General features: G+C 33.4%; 1 protein-coding gene across 5 annotated transcripts in view; it reads right to left on the bottom strand.

Moving 5' to 3' along the window:
• The window catches only part of CSMD3 (CUB and Sushi multiple domains 3), a 1092836-nt gene that overhangs the window by 150176 nt on the left and 918052 nt on the right, over nucleotides 1-24608 (bottom strand). For 3 of the 5 annotated variants that reach the window (XM_088798979.1, XM_088798981.1, XM_088798982.1), the window contains 5 exons: nucleotides 24428-24523; nucleotides 22622-22825; nucleotides 9361-9485; nucleotides 4667-4763; nucleotides 2285-2389 (listed from right to left, as the gene is read on the bottom strand). In XM_088798979.1, the coding sequence (XP_088655105.1) occupies nucleotides 2285-2389; nucleotides 4667-4763; nucleotides 9361-9485; nucleotides 22622-22825; nucleotides 24428-24523 (627 nt within the window). The remainder of the gene's footprint in view (nucleotides 1-2284; nucleotides 2390-4666; nucleotides 4764-9360; nucleotides 9486-22621; nucleotides 22826-24427; nucleotides 24524-24608) is intronic. The other 2 variants (XM_088798980.1, XM_088798983.1) reach the window with 1 other exon arrangement.

The raw sequence follows: 24608 nt of genomic DNA, 5'->3' as shown, positions 1-24608 counted from the left end.
AGAGGATCTAAAAGACACTTTTCCAAAGAAAACCTACAAATGGCCAAAGGTACATGCGCAGGTACTCAACATCACTAATCCTGTGGGAAATGTAACTCAAAAGCACGATGAGATGTCATTTCAAACCTGTTAGAATAACTGACTATCATCAAAACTACAAGTGTTGGTGACGATATGGCAAAAATCAAACCCTTGCGCACTTTTGATGAGATTGTAAATTGCTACAGTCACTATGAATAATAATATAGAGGTTCCTCAAAAAATTAAAACTAGAACTACCATATAATCCAGTAATACCACTTCTGGGTATTTATCCAAAGGAAGTTAAATTGGGATCTCAAAGAGACATCTGTACTCAATGTTCATTGCAGCATTATTCACAATAGCCAAGATACAGAAACAACATAAGTGTTGTCCGTCATTAGATGAATGGATAAAGAAGATGTGATATATATTTATGTTTAAGCTATAGAAATGAAGGAAATCCCGATATTTGCAACAACATGGATGGACCGTCAGGGTATTAGGCTAAGTGAAATAAGTCAGACAGAGAAAAAAATAATGTATGAGCTCATTTATATGTGGAATCTAAAAAAGGTGAACTCTTAGAAATAATAAGTAGAATGGTCGTTGCCAGGGGCTAGAGATTGGGAGAAATGGGGCAATATGAGTCAAAAGGTTACAAACTTCCAGTTATAAAGTTAATAAGTTTCTGAGGATCCAATGTACAGATGGTGACTATAGTTAACAATATTGTATTATACACTTGAAAGTTGCTAAGAGACTAGATCTTAAATGTTCTCACTACACCAAATGGTAATTATATGAGGTAACGGAGGTATTAATTATCCCTATTGTGGTAATCATTTTGCTATATATAAATGTATCAAATTGATACATTGTATATGTTAAACTTACACAATGTCATATATCAATTAAATCTCAATGAGCTGGAAAAATAAAAATTTTGCATCCTGGTCATAAAAGAGTTTAATTTGTAATTTTCTACTGAGACTAGTATGGGAATATATGGTATATTCCACAAAAAGTGTATGGAATTATTTAAACAGCATTGGGATTGCCTGGTCTTTGAAGGTTTGGTAATGTTTCTGTATGAAGCCATTTGGCCTGGTATGGTTTTGTGTAGGATGCTTTTATGTGACTATTTTCTATATTACTCCTATGATAATGGTCTATTTAGAATTTCTGTCTACTGGTGTCAATTTTGGAAATTTTCATAATACATTTTTGTTTACTTCTCTTTGTATTTTTTAGTGATTGACTTTAAGAATTTTTGTGCTATGCTATTTGGGGCAGAAATGCTTAAAACTGGACATTTTGTTTGATTTGTACTCCTTTTGCTAACTATCAAATGTTCTTATTTCTCTAAGAAAAAAATGATAAGTGTTGGTGAGGATGTGGAGAAACTGGAACCCTTATACACTGTTGGTGGGACTGTAAAATGGTGCTACCACTATGGAAAACACTATGGAGGTTTCTCCAACAAGTTAAAAGTAGATCTACTATCCTATTTAGCAGTCCCACTTCTGGATATAATTCCAAAAGAACTGAGATCACAATCTCAGATAGATATCTGCTCTCCCATGTTCATTTCAGCATAATTCACAATAGCCAAGATATAAAAACAACCTAAATGCCATTAGAAAATGAATGGATAAAGAAAACCCGGTATATACCTATAATGTAATATTACTCAGTCTTTAAAAAGATGGAAATTCTGCCATATGTTTGATAACATGGGTGAACCTGGTAGACTTTATGTTAATGGAAATAAGCCAGACACAGAAGGACAAATACTGCATGATACCACTTATACAATGGATCTAAAACAGACAAACACAGAAATAGAGACTATCATGTTGGTTCCAGGGGCTGGAGGGAATGGGAAATGGGAAGTTTCTATTCAACAAGTGTAAAATTTAAGTTATGCAAAATGAATAGTGCTAGAGATCTGCTGTATAACATTGTGCCTATAGTAAATAATACTGTATTGTGCACATAAAAATTTATTAAGAGGGTAGATTTCATGCTGTGTTCTTACAATTAAAAATAAAGAAAATACTTACAAATTGTAATGAAAATCATTAGAAATTTATACATATAGTTTTGTAATTGAACTGAATGAAAACATCAAAATCTTAAATAAGTTGAATGTTCTCTTTTGACAAAGTCCATTTAATTTCTATATTTGGAAAAATAATATTTAAAGATTAATATAAATTTGTTGTTAACTTTCCTGAATAGCATATGATGTTATATTTACCTGTGTATTCAAGGTGAAAACCTGCAGCAGAAACACTGATGTCTGATTGAAAATTTAAATACAGATTGTTAGACGTACTATTCAAAAGATGGGGTATTGTTGTTCCTGAAATAATAATTGAAAAGGCAGGTTAATGATCACATAATGAATACTACAGTAAAACTAAGTAAGTTAACTACTAATCAGCCAAGAGTTTATCACTGAAATTATGTATTAGTCAAGTGCTTTTCAAGTATTTTTTAATAAAAAATATTTCCCCCATGTTCCTCTTTCATTTTATTGCTCCTGACTTTCTCCAAGAAGACAGACCTTTGCAATCAATTTAGATTGCTCCCTAAAAATAGGTAGGAGCAAACAGAACTAGTGAAATCAAACCACTAAATATAGGTCACCTAAAATAAACGTTTTGAATTTTGTATGAACTTCAATATTTCAGGTACAAGCTAATAATATACTTAATTTGATAGTTTCCATGTGCTTTTTATGGTATACTAACTTAAGATTTTTAAGGGTTCAGAGGATATATTCATTTTTGCCCTTTATTAAATATATATGTATATATATATATATATATATATATATATATATATATATATATATATAGTTTTGTACTAAGCAAAGTTGGTAGTTAGAATTCACAAAATCCCAGTTATGAGCTTGTGTTAACCTTGTCTTTCAGCAAATGCATAATAATGATGTTCTTCTGAACTTCTAAAGCCAATCAACTTTAGGTCTTTTTTTAATTATTCAGATGAAAAAAATAAAATATCTGCTTAAACCAATTACATCTTGACAACTTGTTATTGAGTAATAGTTTAATCTTAAAATCCTCAAGATTATAACTCCAGCAGTTTCAAATGACAAGCATATAAATAACTGTCAATTCTATATTATAAGATAAAGTTCAACATTTTAGTTGATAGTGTTGCAAACATTTTTTTGGTAAGTAACTCTTACTTTACACTTTGCACGGCTCTGTGATTCTTCTATAAAATAAAGCAGGACACACTGATTACAAAATATATGATTGCTTTCTTTTTTTTCCTTTCCTGAACTTGCTCTCTGTCCTTGGTGTCCTAACTGAATCCCTGAAGACAGAGGTAACTCAAAGGATCACTGGAACTGTCTTTTTAGCCTCTCAGAGGACCTTAGATTCTGCTCTGGAGTCACACCAGTTTGGTCCCAATCTCATTCTAATAGTAGCTATACAACCTTGGGAAACTTAATCTCACTGAGCTTCAATAACATACCTGAACAGCTAGAAAGATCACATGAGGGAAATGAATGACAAGCCTCACACAGAGTTAGCACTTGGTAATCAGTAGCATGTTGTTTACCACTTTTATCATCTTCATTATTAAGAATGTATCACACCTAATCTATTATAAACACACATATACTCAAATCATTATGTACTTTTTTTTCAGGAAAAATTTATGTCTAAATCTGTATCTAAAATATTTTTTATCCCTAAACAAAAATCACTCGTACTCTAGATATTTTTTCTTTCCTTTTCTCAACAATGAGGTTGACAAATTGGTTATCGCACTCCATTTAAAAATCAGCTTTACTAACTTTAAAGTTTACTCACCCCAATAAACTTTAATTTAAAAAAATCTATTAAAAACTTAAAACCATTCAAACTTACTTCAGTATATCTGAAATGTGTAAGTTAATAGTTTAACAATGTTCATGTTTCTAGATTTAAAAATTATAGTTAAAATTAATGTAAAACTTATAGTTAAAATTAAAGAAAAACTTCATTTCACCTTTTATATGCTAAAGGAAGGTGCTGGACTACTGCATAAATTACCTTAAAAAAATCTAAATAAACTTAAAAAACCTTCTAGTTTTGGTACATATGTACATATTCATTTTATAAAATTTTATTCATTTCATAGAAATAATTGCATACTTTCTTTATGCTCAATCAACAGTACCTTGTAGTATTTACCATGGTGATTCACAATCTCTATAATTATTTTAATGGCTTCATAACAGTCTATTAAGTGGATATACCATAATTACCAGGCACTATTTTTTAACTATCATTGCTCATTTGTTTATGTATTTATTTTTAAGGGAAAGGGGCATACCACACATCCTATTGCTGAAGAACAGCTGAAAATATTACCATTAACATAAAAGCATCAATAAATACACAAATATAATAAGACTATAGTAAAGTGTTAAACAGCAATTTCGACTTCATTACCTTTCAAGTCTTTCAAACTTCTAACTTTGTAACTTTAGTTCATTGCAAATAGTTTATAAAAAGCAAGTTAAAATTACTAAGTCAGAATTCCAGGGAGCACTTTTTAAAAATAAATTTTAAAATTATTAAGTAGAACAGTATTTTAACTAAGCTCAACTCTTGTTTACCTGAATAACTTCCAAGTCTTGGAGCATTGTTATCTCCCCCATCATAAAAGTCCAGAGAATCCCAATTATGCTCTGTAGCAAAGCTGACAACTTGCACCTGTGAAATTATAATTACTGTTAAGAACACACATTTCCAACAAAATTTATATACTATAGTAGATCTACACCCCCTAAGAAGAGACTTCTACACCCCCTAAGAAGAGAAAGTTCAAAGCCTGGATCATATCATGGTGGCCCCTTAAAGAAGGAGTTTAATGACTGATTTTTGCCATTGTGACAGTGGTCTACGTGGGCTGACTGTCATAAGAAAAGCCGGTGGGGACCTAGCAGTGTTCACTAAGGTATAACATTGAGTTTTCCTGTCACCATCTCAGAGCATTCTCTTTATTAAACATTTTTGGTTAATCTAATATCTCAGTGCTAGAATCCCAACGCACGTTCTAAACAATTGGTTACCTTTTATGTTTTGGAGTGTTAAATTCTGCTCACTGGTTTGAGATTTTTTTAGCTATTAGGAAATAACCAGGTCTGTGGTCCACAAGCATATAGGACCTTAGAACATATATTTTTCTATAATTATCTTGGATACATTTTATTTTTTCTTTATTTGTATAACCTTTGTCCAATTTCCTGATTTTATTTTAAAACAAAATTAACATTATTATCCCCTATGCACATTTTTAATACAATAAGGTCTCAATATGAATGACCAAAAATTATACTTTGTAACTGATTTGGGTATATCTTTCAAAGATTATTTTTATGAATGGAGTCATAATAACTAAATCACTATGAAACTCTCTAAGGTTGACAAGGGAAATATTGGAGTATAAATCTCTCACGTCTTAAATTTTATTTAAAGAAAGAGGCATGTGTTACTTTGTTGCACTTCACTTGGCACAGCTTGAGCTTTGCCAGAACCCACAGGACCCTCACAACTGTGGATATTATCTGTTTTTCTCTTTGCTTAATACATATTTTGTACTTTTGGAGAAGGGAAAGGAATAACATCATTAAAATAAATTCATTGTATTTAGTTAAAGTCTGTTATAGATGTAAGCACGTGCTACATAATTATAACAATTGCATTCATTAGAAATTTCTTATCCACAAAATACTCCATCATCACTCTTCCATTCAAGTGAACGCTGGTGTCTCCTTTCCAGGGGTGAGTGCCACATGGCAACAGATACCCTGCCTATGTGACAGGCATTATGCCAATGGCAGTGTTCCAGGACAGGAAGAAGACCAGAATTAAAGCTGTATGACTGCAATATAACAACCCCCTCCTTAAACAATGATCAATTCTCTCCTCACATCTGAATTTTCTTTCCCTTAAATTCAGGGATAGGAAAAAGATCAGCTAACTGTGTTGAGAGGTTTTTCCACCAAATAAAATTTACTGAGTTAGTAAAAATGTAAAAGAGGCAAGCCTTGAGGGGGATTTAGTGAACTATCAGTAATCCAATTTAGCCACAGTGGAGGGTATTTACATAAGAGGAAATATGCATGCCACATTAGAAAAAGTAGAGAAAAGTTAGAAAAAGTAGCGCTTAGTGCATAAATACAAAAGATATTAGAGTTAGAATGCCTGGGTTTGCAACTTCCTGATTCCCTTTACTCTTGAGCTTTCGCAAGCATCTCTTTGGCTTTTACTGGATGTAACCCCTGAAGAGTTGTTAATATTGTGATGTCTTAGGTTACTTACATAAACTATTGTAATTAAGGTTCCATGACTCATAATTTTGCTGTAAAATTAAATTTAGTTTAGGGTAGTGCCCAATGTGTATGAAGAATTAATGTATCTTAGCTAAGGAAGACTCTGAGAGACAGAGACTATAAAGACTGAACACCGCAATAATTATGCAATTGAGGAGTATTCCATTGAAGTTCAGAAGGGGTTATAAGGAGCATCATTAGGACCGTGCTCTCAGTATTGCATTGGGTGAGGGAAATAAAAGCGAAATGAGAATTTTAATGTCTATTGCATTAGCCTGTGAGAGAAGCAATGAAAGACGAAAGCAGGTTGGAGGCAGTAATGAAAGAAAGTGGTACCCAGATGTCACGTGTGCTACTATAGGGAAAAGCTACTGAATTTTATGTTATTCAAATAGGGGAAGAAGTGAGAGGGCAGATTTAAGAATAATTTATGTTTTCTTCCCTGAGTTATTGACATCAGAGTGGTGGTAAGAACAAAAATGTAGACATCTCCAGGAAAACCTATTACCTAAAACCTATTAAACAGAAAAACAAAAACAAATAAAAAAAAACTTCCATTTAATTCCAAACATAAGTGTTTAGCAGACTGAATAATGGTTCCCAAAGATAATCCCTGGCGCTTGTAAATATTGCCTTTTATGGAAAAATGGTCTTTCAGATGTGATTAGACTAAGGATCTTGACATAGGAGAGACATTATCATGGATTGTTCGGATGGCCTTCAATGCAATCATAACTATTCACTCTTATAAGAAAGGTGCCAAGGGAGAGATGACCCAGACAGAAGAGGAGAAGGTAATGTGACAACAGAGGCAGAAACTGGAGGGATGTAGTCAGACACCAAGGAACGTTGGCAGCCACCAGAAGTTGGAAGAGGCAAGGACAGGACTGTCCCCTAGAACCCAAATAGGGGGAGAGAGGAGGGTGACAGACCAGCTCTGTCAGCACCTCGTTTCAGTGCAGTAAAGTTGATTTCGGACTTCTGGCCTCTAGTACTGTGAGAAAATAAATCTGTGTCATTTTAAGCTATTCAATTCACAGCACTGTGTTATAGCAGCCCCCAAAAAACTAATGAAGTTTGCTACAAGGAACCTGGGCAAACTGTCAATGTGCTTTGGCACAATAAACACATAGATGGGGTAGAAGACTCAAGCAAATGATTGAGGACCCACTATGACAAAAAGCCAAATTGAGGGTCAAGTGAAAAATTTAAAAAGAAGCAGTAACCGATTCAGTCAGTGTTCAGAAGTGCTTTGCATTAGATGGAGTTGTCCATCATGACAACAGGATAGTTTTATGAGGTAATGAAGTTCCAATCATGAAAACCAGATATCCCTCATACAGACATCTAAATCCCATTTTACTTTGTTTGAGATGTTATATTAACTCATGATGATCACTCTTTAAATTGACACAATTCAGTACCAACATTTTTTTCTACAGTTCATTGCATAAAGATTACTCTTTGCTTCATAACTGTATTACAGCCGAATATAGCCCCTTTGGAATTCTCCCTCCCATATATTTTGATAAAATAAACAGACAAACAAATGAATACACTCCTCCCCACAGGTTTTTCACATAATAGAAATATGCAAACTTGATTTACTGACTTATTTTACTCTTGATACCTGTCAAGTAATTTTTTTTTAATTTTCTGAAATATTATAAAGGTAAATTCAAAATTTTATTTTTATTTTTTTTTACTGAAAATTAACTTCTATCTAATTTCAATTTTAATGGATGATGTGTTGGCTGATTTTTTCATAACAGATATATATTTAAAGTTTTCAAAGAAAAACCTTATAATGCAATTGGTGAAGGGATCAAATTATTTTTAAGAAATACAAACTATGTAATATTTTGTGAAGCATAATTACCTTCCCTGGAGTATATGGTTATTCAGCAGTCAAATGCCATCAATTTATCCAGAAACAATCTCCTTGTAAAACAGAGTAATTAGTGAAATTCCTCTCCCCTCCTAAAATATGGTCACAATTGAAATAATATAATAGATACTACTGATTGTCTATAGAATAGCATACCTCTTCCTTGTTAACAGAGAACTGGCTTCATTCAATCGAATCAAAGCTGTGTACATCAGAGGAGGCTGAGTCCCTTGCCTGATCCAGGCACTTAATATTGATTTGTTTGAGCCAAACCACAGTATATATTTTGCTATTGCTCAGTACATGACTTAGGAATGAAAATGTTTGCAATTTTGATCAACAGGACGGGAGGGAAAGTTTGCTGGAAGGTTTCTTGGAAAGTTCTCTTAACCATTGTAATCATTTTGGGCATTGGGCATTGCTGTGTGAATGCTGCTATGCTTAGAGATTTTGCAGCCATTTCAAGACCATGAGAAAGGAAGCCCGAGGACTAAGGCAGCATGTTAAGGAAGGCAGAGCAGAGAGATGGAAAAAACCTGGGTCAAGAATGATAAAATGCAGCCTCTGAAATAAGTAGCCTTCGAATCCTTTTACCCCAAAATTCCAGGGTATGTGGAGCAAAATGTTTTTCTAATTTCTTATGTCACCTTGCATTGTTTTTCTGTTACCGTGCTTCCTGAAAATAAGACCTAGTGAGACAATCAGTTCTAACGCATCTTTTGGAGCAAAAAATTAATATAAGACCCAGTATTATATTATTATACAATATTATATTACATTACATTACATTACATCATATTATATTATATTATACCTGGTCTTATATTACAGTAAAATATACCGGGTCTTATATTAATTTTTGCTCCAAAAGACACATTCGAGCTTATTGTTCGACTAGGTCTTATTCTTGGGGAAACACAGTACTTGCAAGTAAAAAACATTAATAATTATTATTTTTCTATTATATTTAACTATGTCAATCAAAAGCACTGGCTATACCTTTAGAAATAATGTACATCCTGTCACCTCTGAAAAAATTTTTTTTCAAACATAACAGTGAAAAGAAGTGAAATTTAAATATGCTTACTTGAATGCCAGCCCCCTCTGGCACTGTGATCTTCCATACACAATTCAGATTGTTGTCATAAGGCTCAGGGTATCCAGGAGACAAAATTGTCCCTTTGCGCTTGGTTAAAATTCCACCACAGGGAACTAAAAGTAAAGCAGTTCAAGAGAGGAAGTTAATTCTAATGCAAAAGATTAAAATAAAACAAATGGTTAGAGATAACATCTTAGACAGATGCTAGATTTGCAAACACAATCAGTCATACTATTTTTTTTAATTCATAAGAACAATGAAAATTAAGTCTTCCTATACCACAAAAACTTAAAAAAAAAAAAAAAATCAGACACATTAATAGGTAAACCCACAAGTCCATACCTAAAATCGTAGTATAGTTCATTCAGCAATAGTATATCATTTGTATTATATTACTAAAAAGTGTACTGACACATTCGTGTTAAAAATTGTTCATATTTGGATATAGACTTTTTTGAGGATTTAGTTAACATTTTGCTTTTCCCTGCATGCATCCTATGAGGAGTAATAGCACCCTCTGAGGAGTAATGATGATGCTAACGATTATCTTATGACCATGACATTTATATAGAGACTACTACTGGCCAAGAGACTCCTGTAAGCACTTCACATAGTTTAACTCTTTATCTCCCAACAATCCAAGGAGATATGAATAAGCATTCTCCCCATTTTATGGGTGAGAAAATCAAGTCATTAAAGATTAAATAACTTGTCCAACATCACATAGTTAGTAAAGAGGGATCTGGGATTTGAGTCCTGGTATTTCAGTTCCAGAGTCCATGTTCATCAGTTCAAGGAAAATACTTGGCATGGTGCCAGTCTGATTATTGCCAGTACAATCACTACATGAAAGAATAAGTATGCAGACCTGCTTTACTAATCTTAAAGTAAAATTCTCATGCCACTAGAAGTACCAGCTTGGTTCTGGGCATGAGCCAATTTAGAATTGTAAATACTGTGTGATATTGGACATGTTCCTTAAACTTTCTAAAACTCAATTGTTTCCAAAGGGCTTTTGTGAAAAGATATAGTATAAATATATAACAAGGCACATAAAGAAGCTAGCACACAGCTTGGAAAACAATAAGTCAACAGAGTGCGTATTCTTTGGCAACTATTGTTATTTTAGGAACCAATGACACTGTTATTCTTGGGCATTTGAACCACAGGGTCTATAATGGTGAGATGTTAGAGTGTATCTTTTGTAATACTTTTTTTTTTTAAGTTAATAATACATTTTTGTGGCATTTCCAAAGCTGAATGCAAAAAGCTAGGAAAATTACTCAAAAGAGTGCTGCAAATATTTTTAACAGTGTGATAATATATTTAGAGAAAGTCATTTTGTTGTATTTACTTATGAATCTGTTATTGGGTTACATACAAATTTAGATTAAATTGGTCAGAAAGAATTTAGGTCTTTTAAGAAGAAAACAATCAGTTTTGAATGATTTGATAATCGCATGCCAGGAGGAGAAAAATAATTAAAGAATAAAGACTACCCCAAAAAATTAAGAGGAAAAAAAGGTGATTGATGAAGTACTAATTCTGAGCTGAAAAAAAACAATTTACCAATCCTCTTCTTCTCCATCTTCACTGTCACTACTCTACTTTATTCTCCTTTTTCCCCCCTAAGTTACTGTACTAAACACATCAATGAACTTCCCTATTGCCGGTATATTTTCCATGTAATATAATCTCCATTAAATGACCTTTTTCAAATGACAATTTGATCATGTTACTTCACTGCTGAAAGTCCTTCAAAAATCTCATCATTGCCTTAATTCTACAAATAAGCATAGTTAATTGAATTAGCCTCTCACTACATCTCCAGGCTCATATGTACCCATAATTTTTCAAGACTTCACCCTCCCAATTCTCCATCCCAGTCCAGCCTATGAATCTAATATCCTCCCTTAATGCTGCCACTTGAGAGTCCTTCTCTCACTTAGCCTACCATCCATGGACATCCCATGCTAATGCCACCTCTCTAACCCTTTGTTGACTCCCTTCTGTGTTAAGTGACCCATAATTCCCCACAGTGCCAAGTGGTTTCCTGTACTGTTCTATCATAGTATTGCTCACACTACGGTTTCACATGTTTTTATGTTTTAGTCTCTTCCAATAGACTGAAGCTGAGAAGATGAAGTAATCAACTTTTTGTCTGGACTTCTGTTCACTGTGGTGCCAAGATTGTAATTCTTCTACCCTTTGCATGACTTCCATGCTGCCTCAGAGACAAGTCATCCCCTCTTCCTCACTCTCCATTCTCTCCTCTACTCATTTCAACAGACATTTGTCTTCTCCACTCTATTGAAATGACTATGTCCAAGTCACCAGGATATTTTTGTTGTTATATGCATTGAAGTTATCTCCCATCCACACTAGTCCAAATCTTAGTAATACACCATTCATCCATTCCTTAGGCCAAAAATACAGGACTCAGTTTCTCTCTTACATTTAAGTTTACATTTACATCTATGTAAAATCTACTAGTAAATTTTGTCAGCTCTACCTTCACTTACAAATTCTCATTGCTGATCTTGATCTTCGTATCTAAATCACCATTTCCTTTCCTCTCCACTACTGCAATAGGCTCCTAATCAGTCTTAATGTTTCTACTCCACCCCTCCTTACACTAGCCACTGTGATTTTTTTTTTTTAGAAACTAAGGTCATATCACCCCTTAGCTCAATCAATTCCCATGCTACTTAGAAAAAATTCGAAGTCCCCACAGACTCTAAGACTCCATATGACTTAACCTCTGCTCTGCCTTTTCCAACTCTTCTATCACTGTCACCATCACTCACTCTGTTCCAGACATCTGGGATTCCTGCTGTGGGTTGACCATGTCAAGACCTCTCTCACCCTCTATACACTTGGTCACCTCCCAGACTCCTATATAACACTTCCACTTGGGTGTAAAACAGCAGCATATCATGGATGTCTTGCTCTAATCTCTAGACCCTGCTTTACTTTTCTCCATAGTACTTATCATTATCTGAAAGAAGAGAATATATTTAGTGATGTGATCTAGTTCCCGCCACTAAAATGTCAACTCCATAAGGCAGGGGTTATAGCTACTTACTCAAACCTATGTTGCCAGTTCCTAGAAAAGTGCCTGACACTGAGTACTCAGTAAATGCTTGTGGAATAAATTGTTGAATGACTGGTTGTATATCTGTGTATGTCTTGTGGTTACAAATTAAATCTTTACTAATCCTGTCTGTATCATGCCTTTCTCCCAGGATTTTCCTAAACAAGCCATTATTGTTTAAATCCACTTTAATCATTTTATTTTTTTACCAGCAAAACATACTATAAAAGTATTCCCAAATATGAATTGCCACATCCATAATATTTTACAAAGTTTTACTTCCCATGTATATATTACTTTACCTAACATTTGTTCCTTATGTTAAAAAGGATATATTATGCATTTCCCTTCTGATCAGTATTATACTATATAACATATGGATTAAGAGGACAGGCTTTAGAATCAAGCAGCTTGGGCTCAAATCCTAATTTTGCTTTTGCCTTTAGTAATTTTAGAATTACTGAAAACCTAATTCTGCTTTTACTATCTATGAAACAGAAATAGTAATCTACCTTCTGGTATTAGTGTCCATATTAAACGAGATAATGCTTACTAGTGGTTCACACGAATGCTAATAATCACTATTCATTATTATATTTAACCACTTCTTCATGAATGGAAGGATGGATGAATAAATGAATCAAAGAATGAGGGTTCAGATCCTGTGTATAATTCTTCATTTATTTCATTCCCACTGTAAAGAAAGATGATATAAGCAGGTGTTGCCAGGGAGCCAATACAAGTAAAGTAGTTCTTTCTGAGTCTCTAAAGGACTTGGAAAAAAGAAATCGAGATATGGGTAGAGGAATAAGCAACTGATTAAAGATTTTTTTGCCTAAGGCAAGGAAGTGGCAAGTTCAGGGACTTTTCAAAAGAGACCTCCCACTGACATAAGTACTCATGCCTAAGGCCATATATTGTCGGAGCTATTAGTGGCTGCAGGGGGTTATTTGAATCACAGAGTCTCAGGGAGGAGAGCTTGGGGTTTTATGAGACTGCAAATTTTAAGAAATCTGAATTATAACAAGGTCAAATTTGGCAGATGAAAACTGTCTTCAGCATATTTTTCAGTTTTATATTTCTTCCAAGTCCAATGTTCTCATCAAAATATCACTGTACTTTATGAGAATTTACCTAAGAATGGCTTGATATAACAGATTTGTACAAGATTAGTAAATTTTGTTTTCACATTCATACTGGTTATTTGAATTTGTGGATTCCCTAATTTAGCATTTGACCATTTTAACTATAAGCACAACTTGCATAGCATGCCTAATGGGGCTGCTTTCCAGTCAACAGTTTGATTTAAAAATTACTGAACACTTTATTGTGTTTTACTCTGACAGAAAAAAACAAAATGAAAGTGTTGATAGCAGTAATAAGAACTATGAAATTGAACCGATACAATTGAGGTGGAAATCATTAGGAATGTGCAAAGCTGTTTTTGTTTCAATTGGAAGCTCATTTGGCTTAAGCTGTTAACTGAGCATTCATTGACAGTGAAGTCAGAGAAAATACAATCATTATGTATAAAATCCTGAAAATAGATTGTCAAGGGTTATATCTAAACTGTAAAGTATAAACGGATCATTTGTTCTCTCGCAGAATAAAATTACCCACATAAGAAATAAGTCTATTGTTTGTATTTTGCCTGCGCATCTTTCCTATGGATTCTTAGAAGAGTTTGAAACTTCAGATGGTTTGTAAAGCTCCTAGCAAGCAAAGTGAGCAAAACCATCACCATGTGGCAAAAGACAGAAACTAAAAATGTTTGGGCCCTGGATGGTGGCTAGTTGTTCACCTCTACAGAAATTCAGGAAATTACCAGCTATTTCCTGAGATGCAACCACTGAACAAATGTTTATTGAACACCAACTATATGCCAGATCCTCTTTTGATTGAGCAAAAAAACAATATAGTGACAGGAAAGAGGAGGTCAGGAAAGATTAAGAAACACACACACACACACAAGAACTATATATAATATGATAGGTGGCTGCCATACAAGAAAAGCAGGGTAAGGATGTGGAGAACAAATGGAGCATGAGTAGCAGAAAATTATTTTCAGATAGGATGTCCAAGGAAGATAATCAGGTGGAGACTTCAATGAAGTCATGCAGTACACCCGGAAGAAATCGCATGGATGCGCATTCCAAGGAAAAGAAATACAAAGTGCAAAGGACTTGAAGCAGTTAATGTTTTATCCATTAACAGATATTGGGAATGAACATGAATTAAAGATAATGATTTGATATCCACCTAAGATAAATCTGCACTTTATTCTCATATTTAAATCTTTAAGACATAGAGGCTTTTCTTCTTCTTCTTCTTCTCAATTTTAATTATTATTTTAAGGCAATGATTTTTTTTTTTTTAGGACATTTGAAGCTAAACATATTTATAGTTAAAAAATAGAATTGCAAAGTAAATTTTCATTTATGTAAAGATGAACAGTTGAATGTGAAGTGAACCAAAATTTTGCTACAATGAAGCTGCCTTTTGGGGTACTGATTGTAAGGCTGTTTATTAAGAAATATGACACAGAAAAAAAAAAATTGACTGTCCCACTTCCCTGCACAAAGATTCAGACAGAAACCTGCTTCAGGAAGGAAAGTTTATAATGCTGCCTTAGTCTAATTTGAATTAAGTATGAGGGCATCAGGCCTGGGCCTGTTCGATAGATACCCCTGTGTCCCATCGTTTGAGTTGGCTCGCAAGAATATTCCTGCCATGTGCGTTCTGCTCTTCCTCAAGAAAATCTTCCATTCTCACTTCTGAAATCTCATACCCTTCCCCACCTTTCTCTTTTGTCCAAAAATGTCTTTTATACCCAATGCTGTCTCACTGTCTTTGGAATTTTCCTGCCTATGTGAATTCCCCATGCACATGTATTAAAGCTTTGATTTTCTTCTGTTAATCTGCTGAATGTTGTTTGAATTATTTGACCAGCCAGAAGAACTAAAGGAGAAGGGGAACTGATTTCCTGGCCCCAACAGATGAAATGGTAAAACCGGAGCTGAGCTACCATCCAAGTGTCATTTAGAATCATCACCTTTCTATTTCGTGTCTTACATGGATCCCCTATGTCTTTCTGTTATATATTCAGTTTTCTAGATGTGCACCTATTCTATAAGGTGAACAATATGTTTTAAATGGTATAAGTTATTTTCCATGTGATCTTGGCAGGACACAGAAGTCATCTAATACAATTTCTATCACTAGGAGTGTACTTTCAAACCAATGCAAAACCAAAGATAGTCTGTTCTGTTTAAAGACTCTCCATAGAGGCAGTGACAAGCTTCTCAAAAGGCCCATGGATCTACAAATAGATGGGTTTTTGATAGAGACATTGTAATGACTTCTGAGAATGTCATCTTTGCCCTTAAAGTAGAAACTGTGACTGAATCCATCTAGGCTGGGGACAGCATATCAGCATTTACTCTTGAAGTTGAATGTCAGCCATGGACTTGCATAGTCTAGTGACTGCTAGGAGCTCCTGTCGTTGCCGAGATGAATCCATAATTGAAAGCCATGACCTTCCTTTAATTTACGTGGATTTTTACATCTGAAGGGAAAAACACTCAAAATAACCGACACATTTAACATATTTTTAAAAAGCTTTGCAATAATAATATAGAATAGGGATTTTCTTCTGCTTTAAACAAAATTGGTTTATGTTTATAATTTAGAGTTCTTATTCTCTACTCTCTATCTCCCAAAATATTCTTTTTTTCTCTCATTTTCCTTTCCTCTTCCAAAAATGTTCTTTCCTTTCCCCCTTTTCTTTTTTGTTTTCTTTTTTTTTATTGTCAGCTCTTTCCTTCCCTTTATCTTCTTCCAATTTCTAAACCTGTTGCATTCAATCCCTCATGGACAAAATAAATGCCCTTGGATAATGCAATGTTTACATTTTCCAGCGTTAGAAAAACAGAGTGCAAACCTTGATTAAATATACCATATTTCCCCGAAAATGAGACCTACCCAGAAAATAAGCCCTAGTATGATTTTTCAGGATGCTCATAATATAAGCACTACCCCAAAAAGAAGCCCCAGTTAACATCGTCAGATAGACAGATGACATTTAGTACGTCCGTTGCAACACACGATGGATGTACTGAATTATAAAATAATGTTAATATATAATTAAATATAAATGAATAATATTATTGACATTAATGCTTAAAATAAATGATAATATAAATTATAATTAAGTATTTGTAAATACCCAAGTGGGCACCTTTGGACGAGAAGTTAACGCCTATGTAAAGAGATGAACTCGAGACTTATTGCCAAATGACCAATCGGAGTACAGACACAATGCATGAATAACATGTGCACTGGTAACAAACGGATGTAGTTGTGTCTAATATGAATCTTCATAATTTAATACATCGTGAATTGTCACGGACATATATAATGCACTTGTGTGAAGTAAAGAAATGTTTTCTGAATTTCGGTGCCTGCAATTTTTCATTGCCTTTGTGTGGACCATCACCCTTTCTTTTTTTAATTGTCAGTACAATATGTCTTTTTTTTTTTTTTTTTGTAAGTTTCACCGGGGAATATTGGGGAACAGTGTGTTTCTCCAGGGCCCATTAGTTCCAAGTCGTTGTTCTCTGATCTAGCAGTAGAGGGCGCAGCTCAGCTCCAAGTCCAGGTGCTGTTTTCAATCTTATTAGCCTGGTTGCAGCCCTCCATCCCATGCAGGAATTGAACCAGTAATCTTGTTGAGAATTTGTACTCTAACCAACTGAGCCATCCTACCACCCCTCAGGGGGTTCAGCGGCAATTCTTTGTCTTCAATCTAGTTGTGGAGGATTCAGTTCACTGGTCCATGTGGGAATCTAAGCAGCAACCCTGTTGTTCAGAGCTCATGCCCTAACCAACCGAGCCATCCGGTTGCCCCCTGGACCATCATTCTTAACTGTCATCATTTTTGTTGCCATTCCTGTCTCGTAAGTCTTCAATTAACACTTGATTTAATGGTAGATTTAAAGGGAATATTTTGACCCCCAGACAAGATGGGTGCAAAAAGAAAGAGCTATTCTGTCAAGTACAAGAAAGGAATTGTGGAGGACTCCTGTGACAAGACTCTTACAGCTTTCTGCAAAGAGAAGAAGTTGTATCTCCGAATGGTCCGAAAATGGCAAGCAGAGTACGATAACCTCAGTCCACAGGTGGACAAGAGAAATGCTAAGAAGCACAAGTGTGGATAAAGTCGGCAACCATTATTTTCTGAGCTGGAAGACATCATTTGTGAATGGATTGCTGACAGGACAGCAAAGGCTTGGTTGTGCACAGGACTGATATTCAAGCATTTGCCCTTGCAAAGGCACCACAGTTAAAAATATCCCCAGAAGAATTCAAAGCATCACAACACTGGCTGGATGGCTTCCTTCAGCGGTATGAACTGTCTCTAAGAAGATCAACACTGTTCAATCTGGAAGATACTTAAGTTATTAAACGTGCACTTGCATTCAAGTCCTTTGTTGATGGCATCGACTTTTCTAAATACCAACTCTCCAAAATGATTGCTATGGATGAAACTGCAGTGTTTATGGGCCAAGGATCTCAAATGACAATTGATCAGAGGGGTGCCTCGTCAATCTACATTCCCAACACTGGTTACGAAAGTGCACGTGTTACCTGTATTTTGGCAACTAGTCTGGATGGATAGAAAGTCCCACCTCTAATCATCACTATGGGCAAGAAAGATAGGTTGACTGTGTTTCAGCATTTATGTTCTTGAAACCGAAAAAGCCTGATTCACACAAGCAGTTATAAGGAACTGAGTTGATTTAATGCTGCCATTTGTTTTGTGAGGTGGCCAGAGAGGTCTGCTAGTCTGCCATTGAACCAGCACTCACCGCACTAAAGACATGAAGAACTTCCTTGCAGAGAGAAAAATAGATCAAATAATGATTCCTGCAGGAATATTTGTCTATCTCCAGATCTTGATATTGCAATAAACAAGCCATTCAAGGACTATTTGTGCATGGAAATCAATGACTACATTGAAAATAGAATGGAGAGAAATCAGTGTGGAAACTTTGTGAAGCCTAGCCGGCAAGAGGTTGTGACTTGGGTGAAGAATTCATGGGATAAAATGACTGACAGCTGTGTTGCCAATGCACTACGAGCAGGCTACATGGACAAGAAGTGCTCATTTAAGGAGAGCTCTGTTGCTGGACATGAGAGATTGGGGCCAATGGTACTACAGGAAATGGAGTCGCAAGAAATTCAAGCTGGAATTTGGGGTTTGGAGAGTTATGACGATCTTCCAGAAAAAGATGACATGACTATTTTTGAATAAATGTAGGTTTTTGTACATGAATAAATGAATAAATGTAGCCTATTGTACATGAATAAATGTAGATTGTTGTACAAGAAAAAAATAAGACATCCCCTGAAAATAAGCCCTAAGGCATTTTTTGGAGCAAAAGTTACTATAAGATCTAGTCTTATTTTGGGGGAAATACAGTATGTTTTCAAGGCCAATTAGAATTGTAGTGATCATTATTTTTATTTTTTACTCACACCAACAATAAAAACAAAACAGGTCATGAATATATGCCTATTTTTAAAAATTGCTTCTCTTTAACTACTTGTCCTTAAATGCATCAATTGATGGAAAAAAAATTTACAGTCCTTCAAAGTAGCATATACTAATAAATAATTACTATAATTCTAAGAAAATTATCATTCTATTTCTCCAAAGTCTTCCTTAAAAATTTTAAGTGCAAAGAAAAATCTTGCACTCAAGAAACCCTAAATCATTAGAATTATAAAGAATAACAAGAGTCCACACTTCAGCCTTTTCTAAGATGCAAAAATCTTATGTGGAAGATAAATTTTACATATACATATGAATGTTATTAAATCAACATATCAACAAGTAAAAACCAATAATAACAAACCCTTTATCAGCACAGCATGTAGTTTCTATATTCTAGATCCAAATCCTTAAGAATTTAAACATTTTCTCCTGATTCAACGGTGGAGGATTTGGCAACAAAAACAACTTAATTTTTGAGTAAAAACTTACTTGCTTCCAAGAACTGTGCCAAGGATTTAATCATTTAAAAGCCACAATAAACATCTGAAAAGTTCTCTTACTTTCCTCTTTTATCGATATGGGAATTGAGAATCAGATATTATGTAAATTTCCCAGGCTCATGCAGGAATTGAACATGACAATTTAGTGTTAACATCAAAGCCCAGACTGTTACCCAAGACTTAATTAACCCTAATTCTGAGAACCTACTACTGTGGGTTCAATTTTATTCAGTTTCACATGATTCTTTACACCTTTTCCTCATTAATTAGGACATTAACAGAAGTATACAAACAGAACTTTTAAGGAGTATTTCACACATTTACACTTCAATACTTTGCATGTGTAGGTACTATGAACTCTCTAACTGGAAGAATACACAGATTTTTTTCAATGATATTTAAGAATAATTAGCTAGTTTGTGAGTTTCCATATCTCATTATATTACTCTTTTTATAATAGATACTTATCTTGAAGGAATTTTCATCACATGTGAAACTAAGCAAAGACAACTACTTATCTAGTTACTTTCTATTACATGACATTGATATTTTGTATGAATACCTATATCAATAAACTGAATGTGACACAGAAACTATCATGTATATAATTACTGGGAAAATTGAGGCAAAAATAATGATTGATTGCTGACGTTTATAAAGAAATGTTTAAAAATCCATTGTGAGGCTGAAGAGATTTATTATTATTATGTGTCTGCCTTCAATTATTAAACTGATTTAAAGCAATGTAATTTCATATGCATATTGCATGACTAATTATCTCACAGACATGTAGCAACATTTCTCTTGACTCATGGTTCCTTAGTTTAGGATTATTTATTACTATTTTAATAGAGTATGCAGTCAACATATATTGTGGCTCAGAAGGAGGAACATGATCTCTTTTGTCTTTATGAGATTATGAAAGTATGCAGGAGGGAAAATCTGTTTGTTCCATTAACCTAGCTCTATGCTGGGTATGAAATAGGAGAAATATCAAGTCCAATGATTCATTCTCCTTTACGTGTTGACTGGCGGTCAAAATGCATTTTAATAAGGTAAAAAATTACACATTGCAAATAAGATATAGATATCAAATTAGGAAAGGATTAGCTTATAAATCAAAACATAAAAAGAGAAGCAGTCTTCTATCATTCGGGTTGAGGTTTGGAATCAGAAACACAGTTTCAAACCCGGCCCCTACTCCACCCCTTACTATGTTATGTCACTCTAACAAGAACTGTTTAACCTCTCCAAGACTCAGTTTATTAAGCTGTAAATTCTGAGATGTAGTTCTCCATAGTGCTGTGATGATTAAATTAAACGTGTATTTTTAAATTACTCAGAATGGAACCTGGCAAATAGGATGCATTGAGTAAATGATAACCATGTCAGAAACTGTAGTTATTTAGCTGAACGATGAGAAAGTAGAAGAGTTCTTAACAGCCTTCCAGTGTTTTAAATTATTTTTAGGTGATTTTCAACAAATAAAAGAATAATAAAATAACAGTTCACATTCCATTAATTGTTGTGGGCCGAACTAACATATTGTGGTAAGAAAAATGCCCTGTGAAATATGCTACGTATATCTGTTTTGAGGAGCAGTGATATCAAGTTCCCAGAGACATCAAGTGACCATCCTTCTTCTTTCTGCATTATAATAGTCTTGGTTTATACCATTTTTGTAGCACAGTTATTAATATTGTCCTGATTTGAGTGGTAAAAGATAATTCTACTTAATTAGAACAGATTCATCCCATACATATTACATAGTCTATGAATGTATATCAAAGACTACTCCTTCCTCCATAGAAATGAATATACCTTCAATATCATTTCACAATTTTAAACTATATTTTATTTTACTGAAGTATGAGCTAATATTATGTTAAATCTGAGTAAAATATGGTAAGTGTTCTTGAATATTGAGAATTAAAACCATAGATACATGTAATTTATTTTCATGTATAGCAAGACATATCATTAAAAATAAATTTTATGAATTATAAATGTATTATGTTATATGTGTGCATATGTACACTCATGTCTTCGGTATAAAAAAGTAGAGAATTGAGATTATGAAAATAAAAATAAAATTGTGCTTATCTTTTAGTTTTTAAAAGTCTTCCTCTTATTTTCCAAACCACACACCAATAAAACTTTGAGAAAGAACTCCTGAGGAATATTTCTTAACCTGAGATTAAGTTTTACCACTGTTCTTTTAATTTAATACCATGTAATTAAATATATATATACATCTGCTCTTGGGACAGAGAAAAAAGCAACTTCCCAACCTTCTACATTTTCCACATCTATGGAACATTACAAGAACCAAAAGTTGTTGTAAATGATTCTGAAATACTATACAATTCTAAATTATTTATTGTTTATTGTTTAGAAAATATGTTAATCTGTTTCATATAACTTAGCAGGGCAAAGGACCCATAACTTTAAAAAGTATATATTCTATTTACCAATTTAAATTAGATATAGCAAAGTGAAATAATGAGATTTCTGGCTAACCTTGTGTATTCTATACACTCAAAGTGTTACCACTTACATTTGTGAAAGACTGAGAAAATCTCTTATGTTATATTTTTATACATATCTATAAATAACGGAGAAAAAACACATTTATTCACTAATGCATATTGTCTAGTTCTTTTGATGCCAAAGTAAAATATGTCCCAAATTATCAGCTTCTGTGATTCTTAAAAGACATGTAAATTATTTACGTACTGGGATAGAAATCTTTGCATAAACTTTAAAAAATAAAATATAATATTTATTTCAATAATCCCATATCAGTAGCATGCAAATTCTATTACTGGAATAATTATGTTTATTTTCATCAAAATAAATCAGTACTCAAGGAAACATTCCAGCTAATTCAACAGTAAATATTTTTCATTGATTGCATCATACCTGGATTGCATGAAATATCCACTCTGATTTGCATATTTATGTACATTAAAACTGATAGAGCATTTAAAAATTAATGCATAACTATTAAATCTCAAATCAAAATTATAAAAATTGCAAGAAAACTAATTTTGTAATAAAATATGTATAAGCACAAAGCATGCAAAGTTACATACTCACCAATACAGGTAGGTAATGAATCATTCCATTGGGCTAAAGAATTGGGCACTGTATCACACCTAATTGCAATGGATCCATGGAGAATATATCCTGGATTACATTCAAAAAGAACCAATGAACCGACTGCAAATTCATTGCCAATCCTTCTTCCAAATCTTGGTTCAGGCACAGAACTGCACTGTGTGGAACTTGTTCTAGGAACAGCTGCATACAAAGAATTATTGATTTTAACTTCATATTTAGCAGAGAAATACATATTTCAAAATGTAACAGATTTCAAAGAAACCTTCACTTTTTATTAAAACTTTAACAGTTGGAATATATGTCTAAAAATTTCAATATTAATACAGAATAAAATACAATTTAAAATATATATTGTCATCAATTTTTTTTTATTTAAAAACATTTTGTTTTGGATCCTTTAAACATCAACTAAGTTTTGTTTTTTTTCTTGTTTTTTATCCCTAAACTCTTAGTAATATAACAAAGCAGTCTGTGTTGTGTATTTCAATTTATAGGATGATAACTGAATGATATATTGTTTTCCTTTTTAAACTGGGATGCCAAGATCAAAAATTATGCGTTAGGTTATATGAGGTTGTGTCACGATTTTTTTTTTTTTTCAGTAGTAGGTCCTTAAAAACACAGATTTTTAAAAAAGCAAACAACAATTTCATAGTATGTTCACAAAGTTAGTTGTTCAAAACAAGTTTTGATGAAAACAAAAACTATATTCAGGCTAACTAGAAGTCAGACAGATTAACAACAATAGAAAATTTTACTTTAATAATCATACAATATCAAATTTGAAATTGCTTTTAGGATGTATCGTTACGTCCTTCAATTGTAACTTTTGTGTTTTTCTTTTTTTTGGTTTAATAAAATAGAATGATAACAGGATGTTTTTTCTTTTAAAAACACATAGAGATGGGATTAAAGAGTTTGACAATAGCCCAAAAAATGATATGATGAATTCCAAATAGATTGATTCCTTTTATGTAACTTGAGTAAAAGTAATTCAATTTTCAATAGTGCCTTTTAAAATCATAATACTCCATATTGTTAACAGAGGGAATACTATTAAAATTGAAACAGTAAAATATTATAACCAATATTATAAATGGGATAAGAGGGCTTAATAAAATTATCAAATATACGTTTCTTAGGAATAAAGTTCAAGATACATTTGACAATAACTACTACATGATAACATATAACTAAAATACAATATTTCAAATGATAACTCTTAGTTAAATTAAAGTGGAAGTTTGTCTATAAAAGTGAGAAAAAAATGGTGTAAACCGACTTTCAATTGCACAAAAACATTTAATAGCCACGAAGAACATTTGAATTCTCCTAAGAGAATCAGAAACTAAAATTTTAGAATGGAATACATTTTCCTTGGCATGTCTAAGTACATCAGCACAAAATTTTGTACATTTTTAATTTAGGGTGCTAGACTATGAGGAAAATAGAATATGTAGAAAGTGAAGAATTGCCAGAAAAAAAAGAAAAAGATGTTTTGAAAACAATATGCTAGAAGAAAGGAAAAATTGGACAATTAACTTGAAAATGATGATGAAATCAATAGGTATTTTTGTACTTTGGTCAAAGTAACAGTGCTGTAGTGATGGGAGAGGGAACAGGGCAAAACTGTTCAAAAAAAGAAAAAAAAAAGAAAAAAAAAACTACTGAAACCCACATCTCCTATATGTTTGTGAGGATCTGATCATTCAATTACTTTGAATACAGCATGGAAACTTGATATTATTCCTTAGTGTGTTTCTAGACTACTGGGTGACTTACCTTGATAAACAAAGTGAAATCCCTTAGCTGTTATTGGTCCAACTGAAGTAAATCGAATTGTGATCTGATTACCTGAACTCAGTGGAAGTGATTCTCCTACTCAACAAAACAGACACTAAGATATCACAAATAATTTCATTCAGTAAACCTAACAAATTATATTAATTTACACTGTCATTTG

The sequence above is a fragment of the Rhinolophus sinicus genome, chromosome 6 (genome assembly GCF_057876585.1).
Source record: "Rhinolophus sinicus isolate RSI-liver-muscle chromosome 6, RSI-T2T, whole genome shotgun sequence".
NCBI lineage: Eukaryota > Metazoa > Chordata > Mammalia > Chiroptera > Rhinolophidae > Rhinolophus > Rhinolophus sinicus.
Note: the sequence above shows the minus strand (reverse complement) of the source record. Positions and strands in the feature narration are given on the sequence as shown.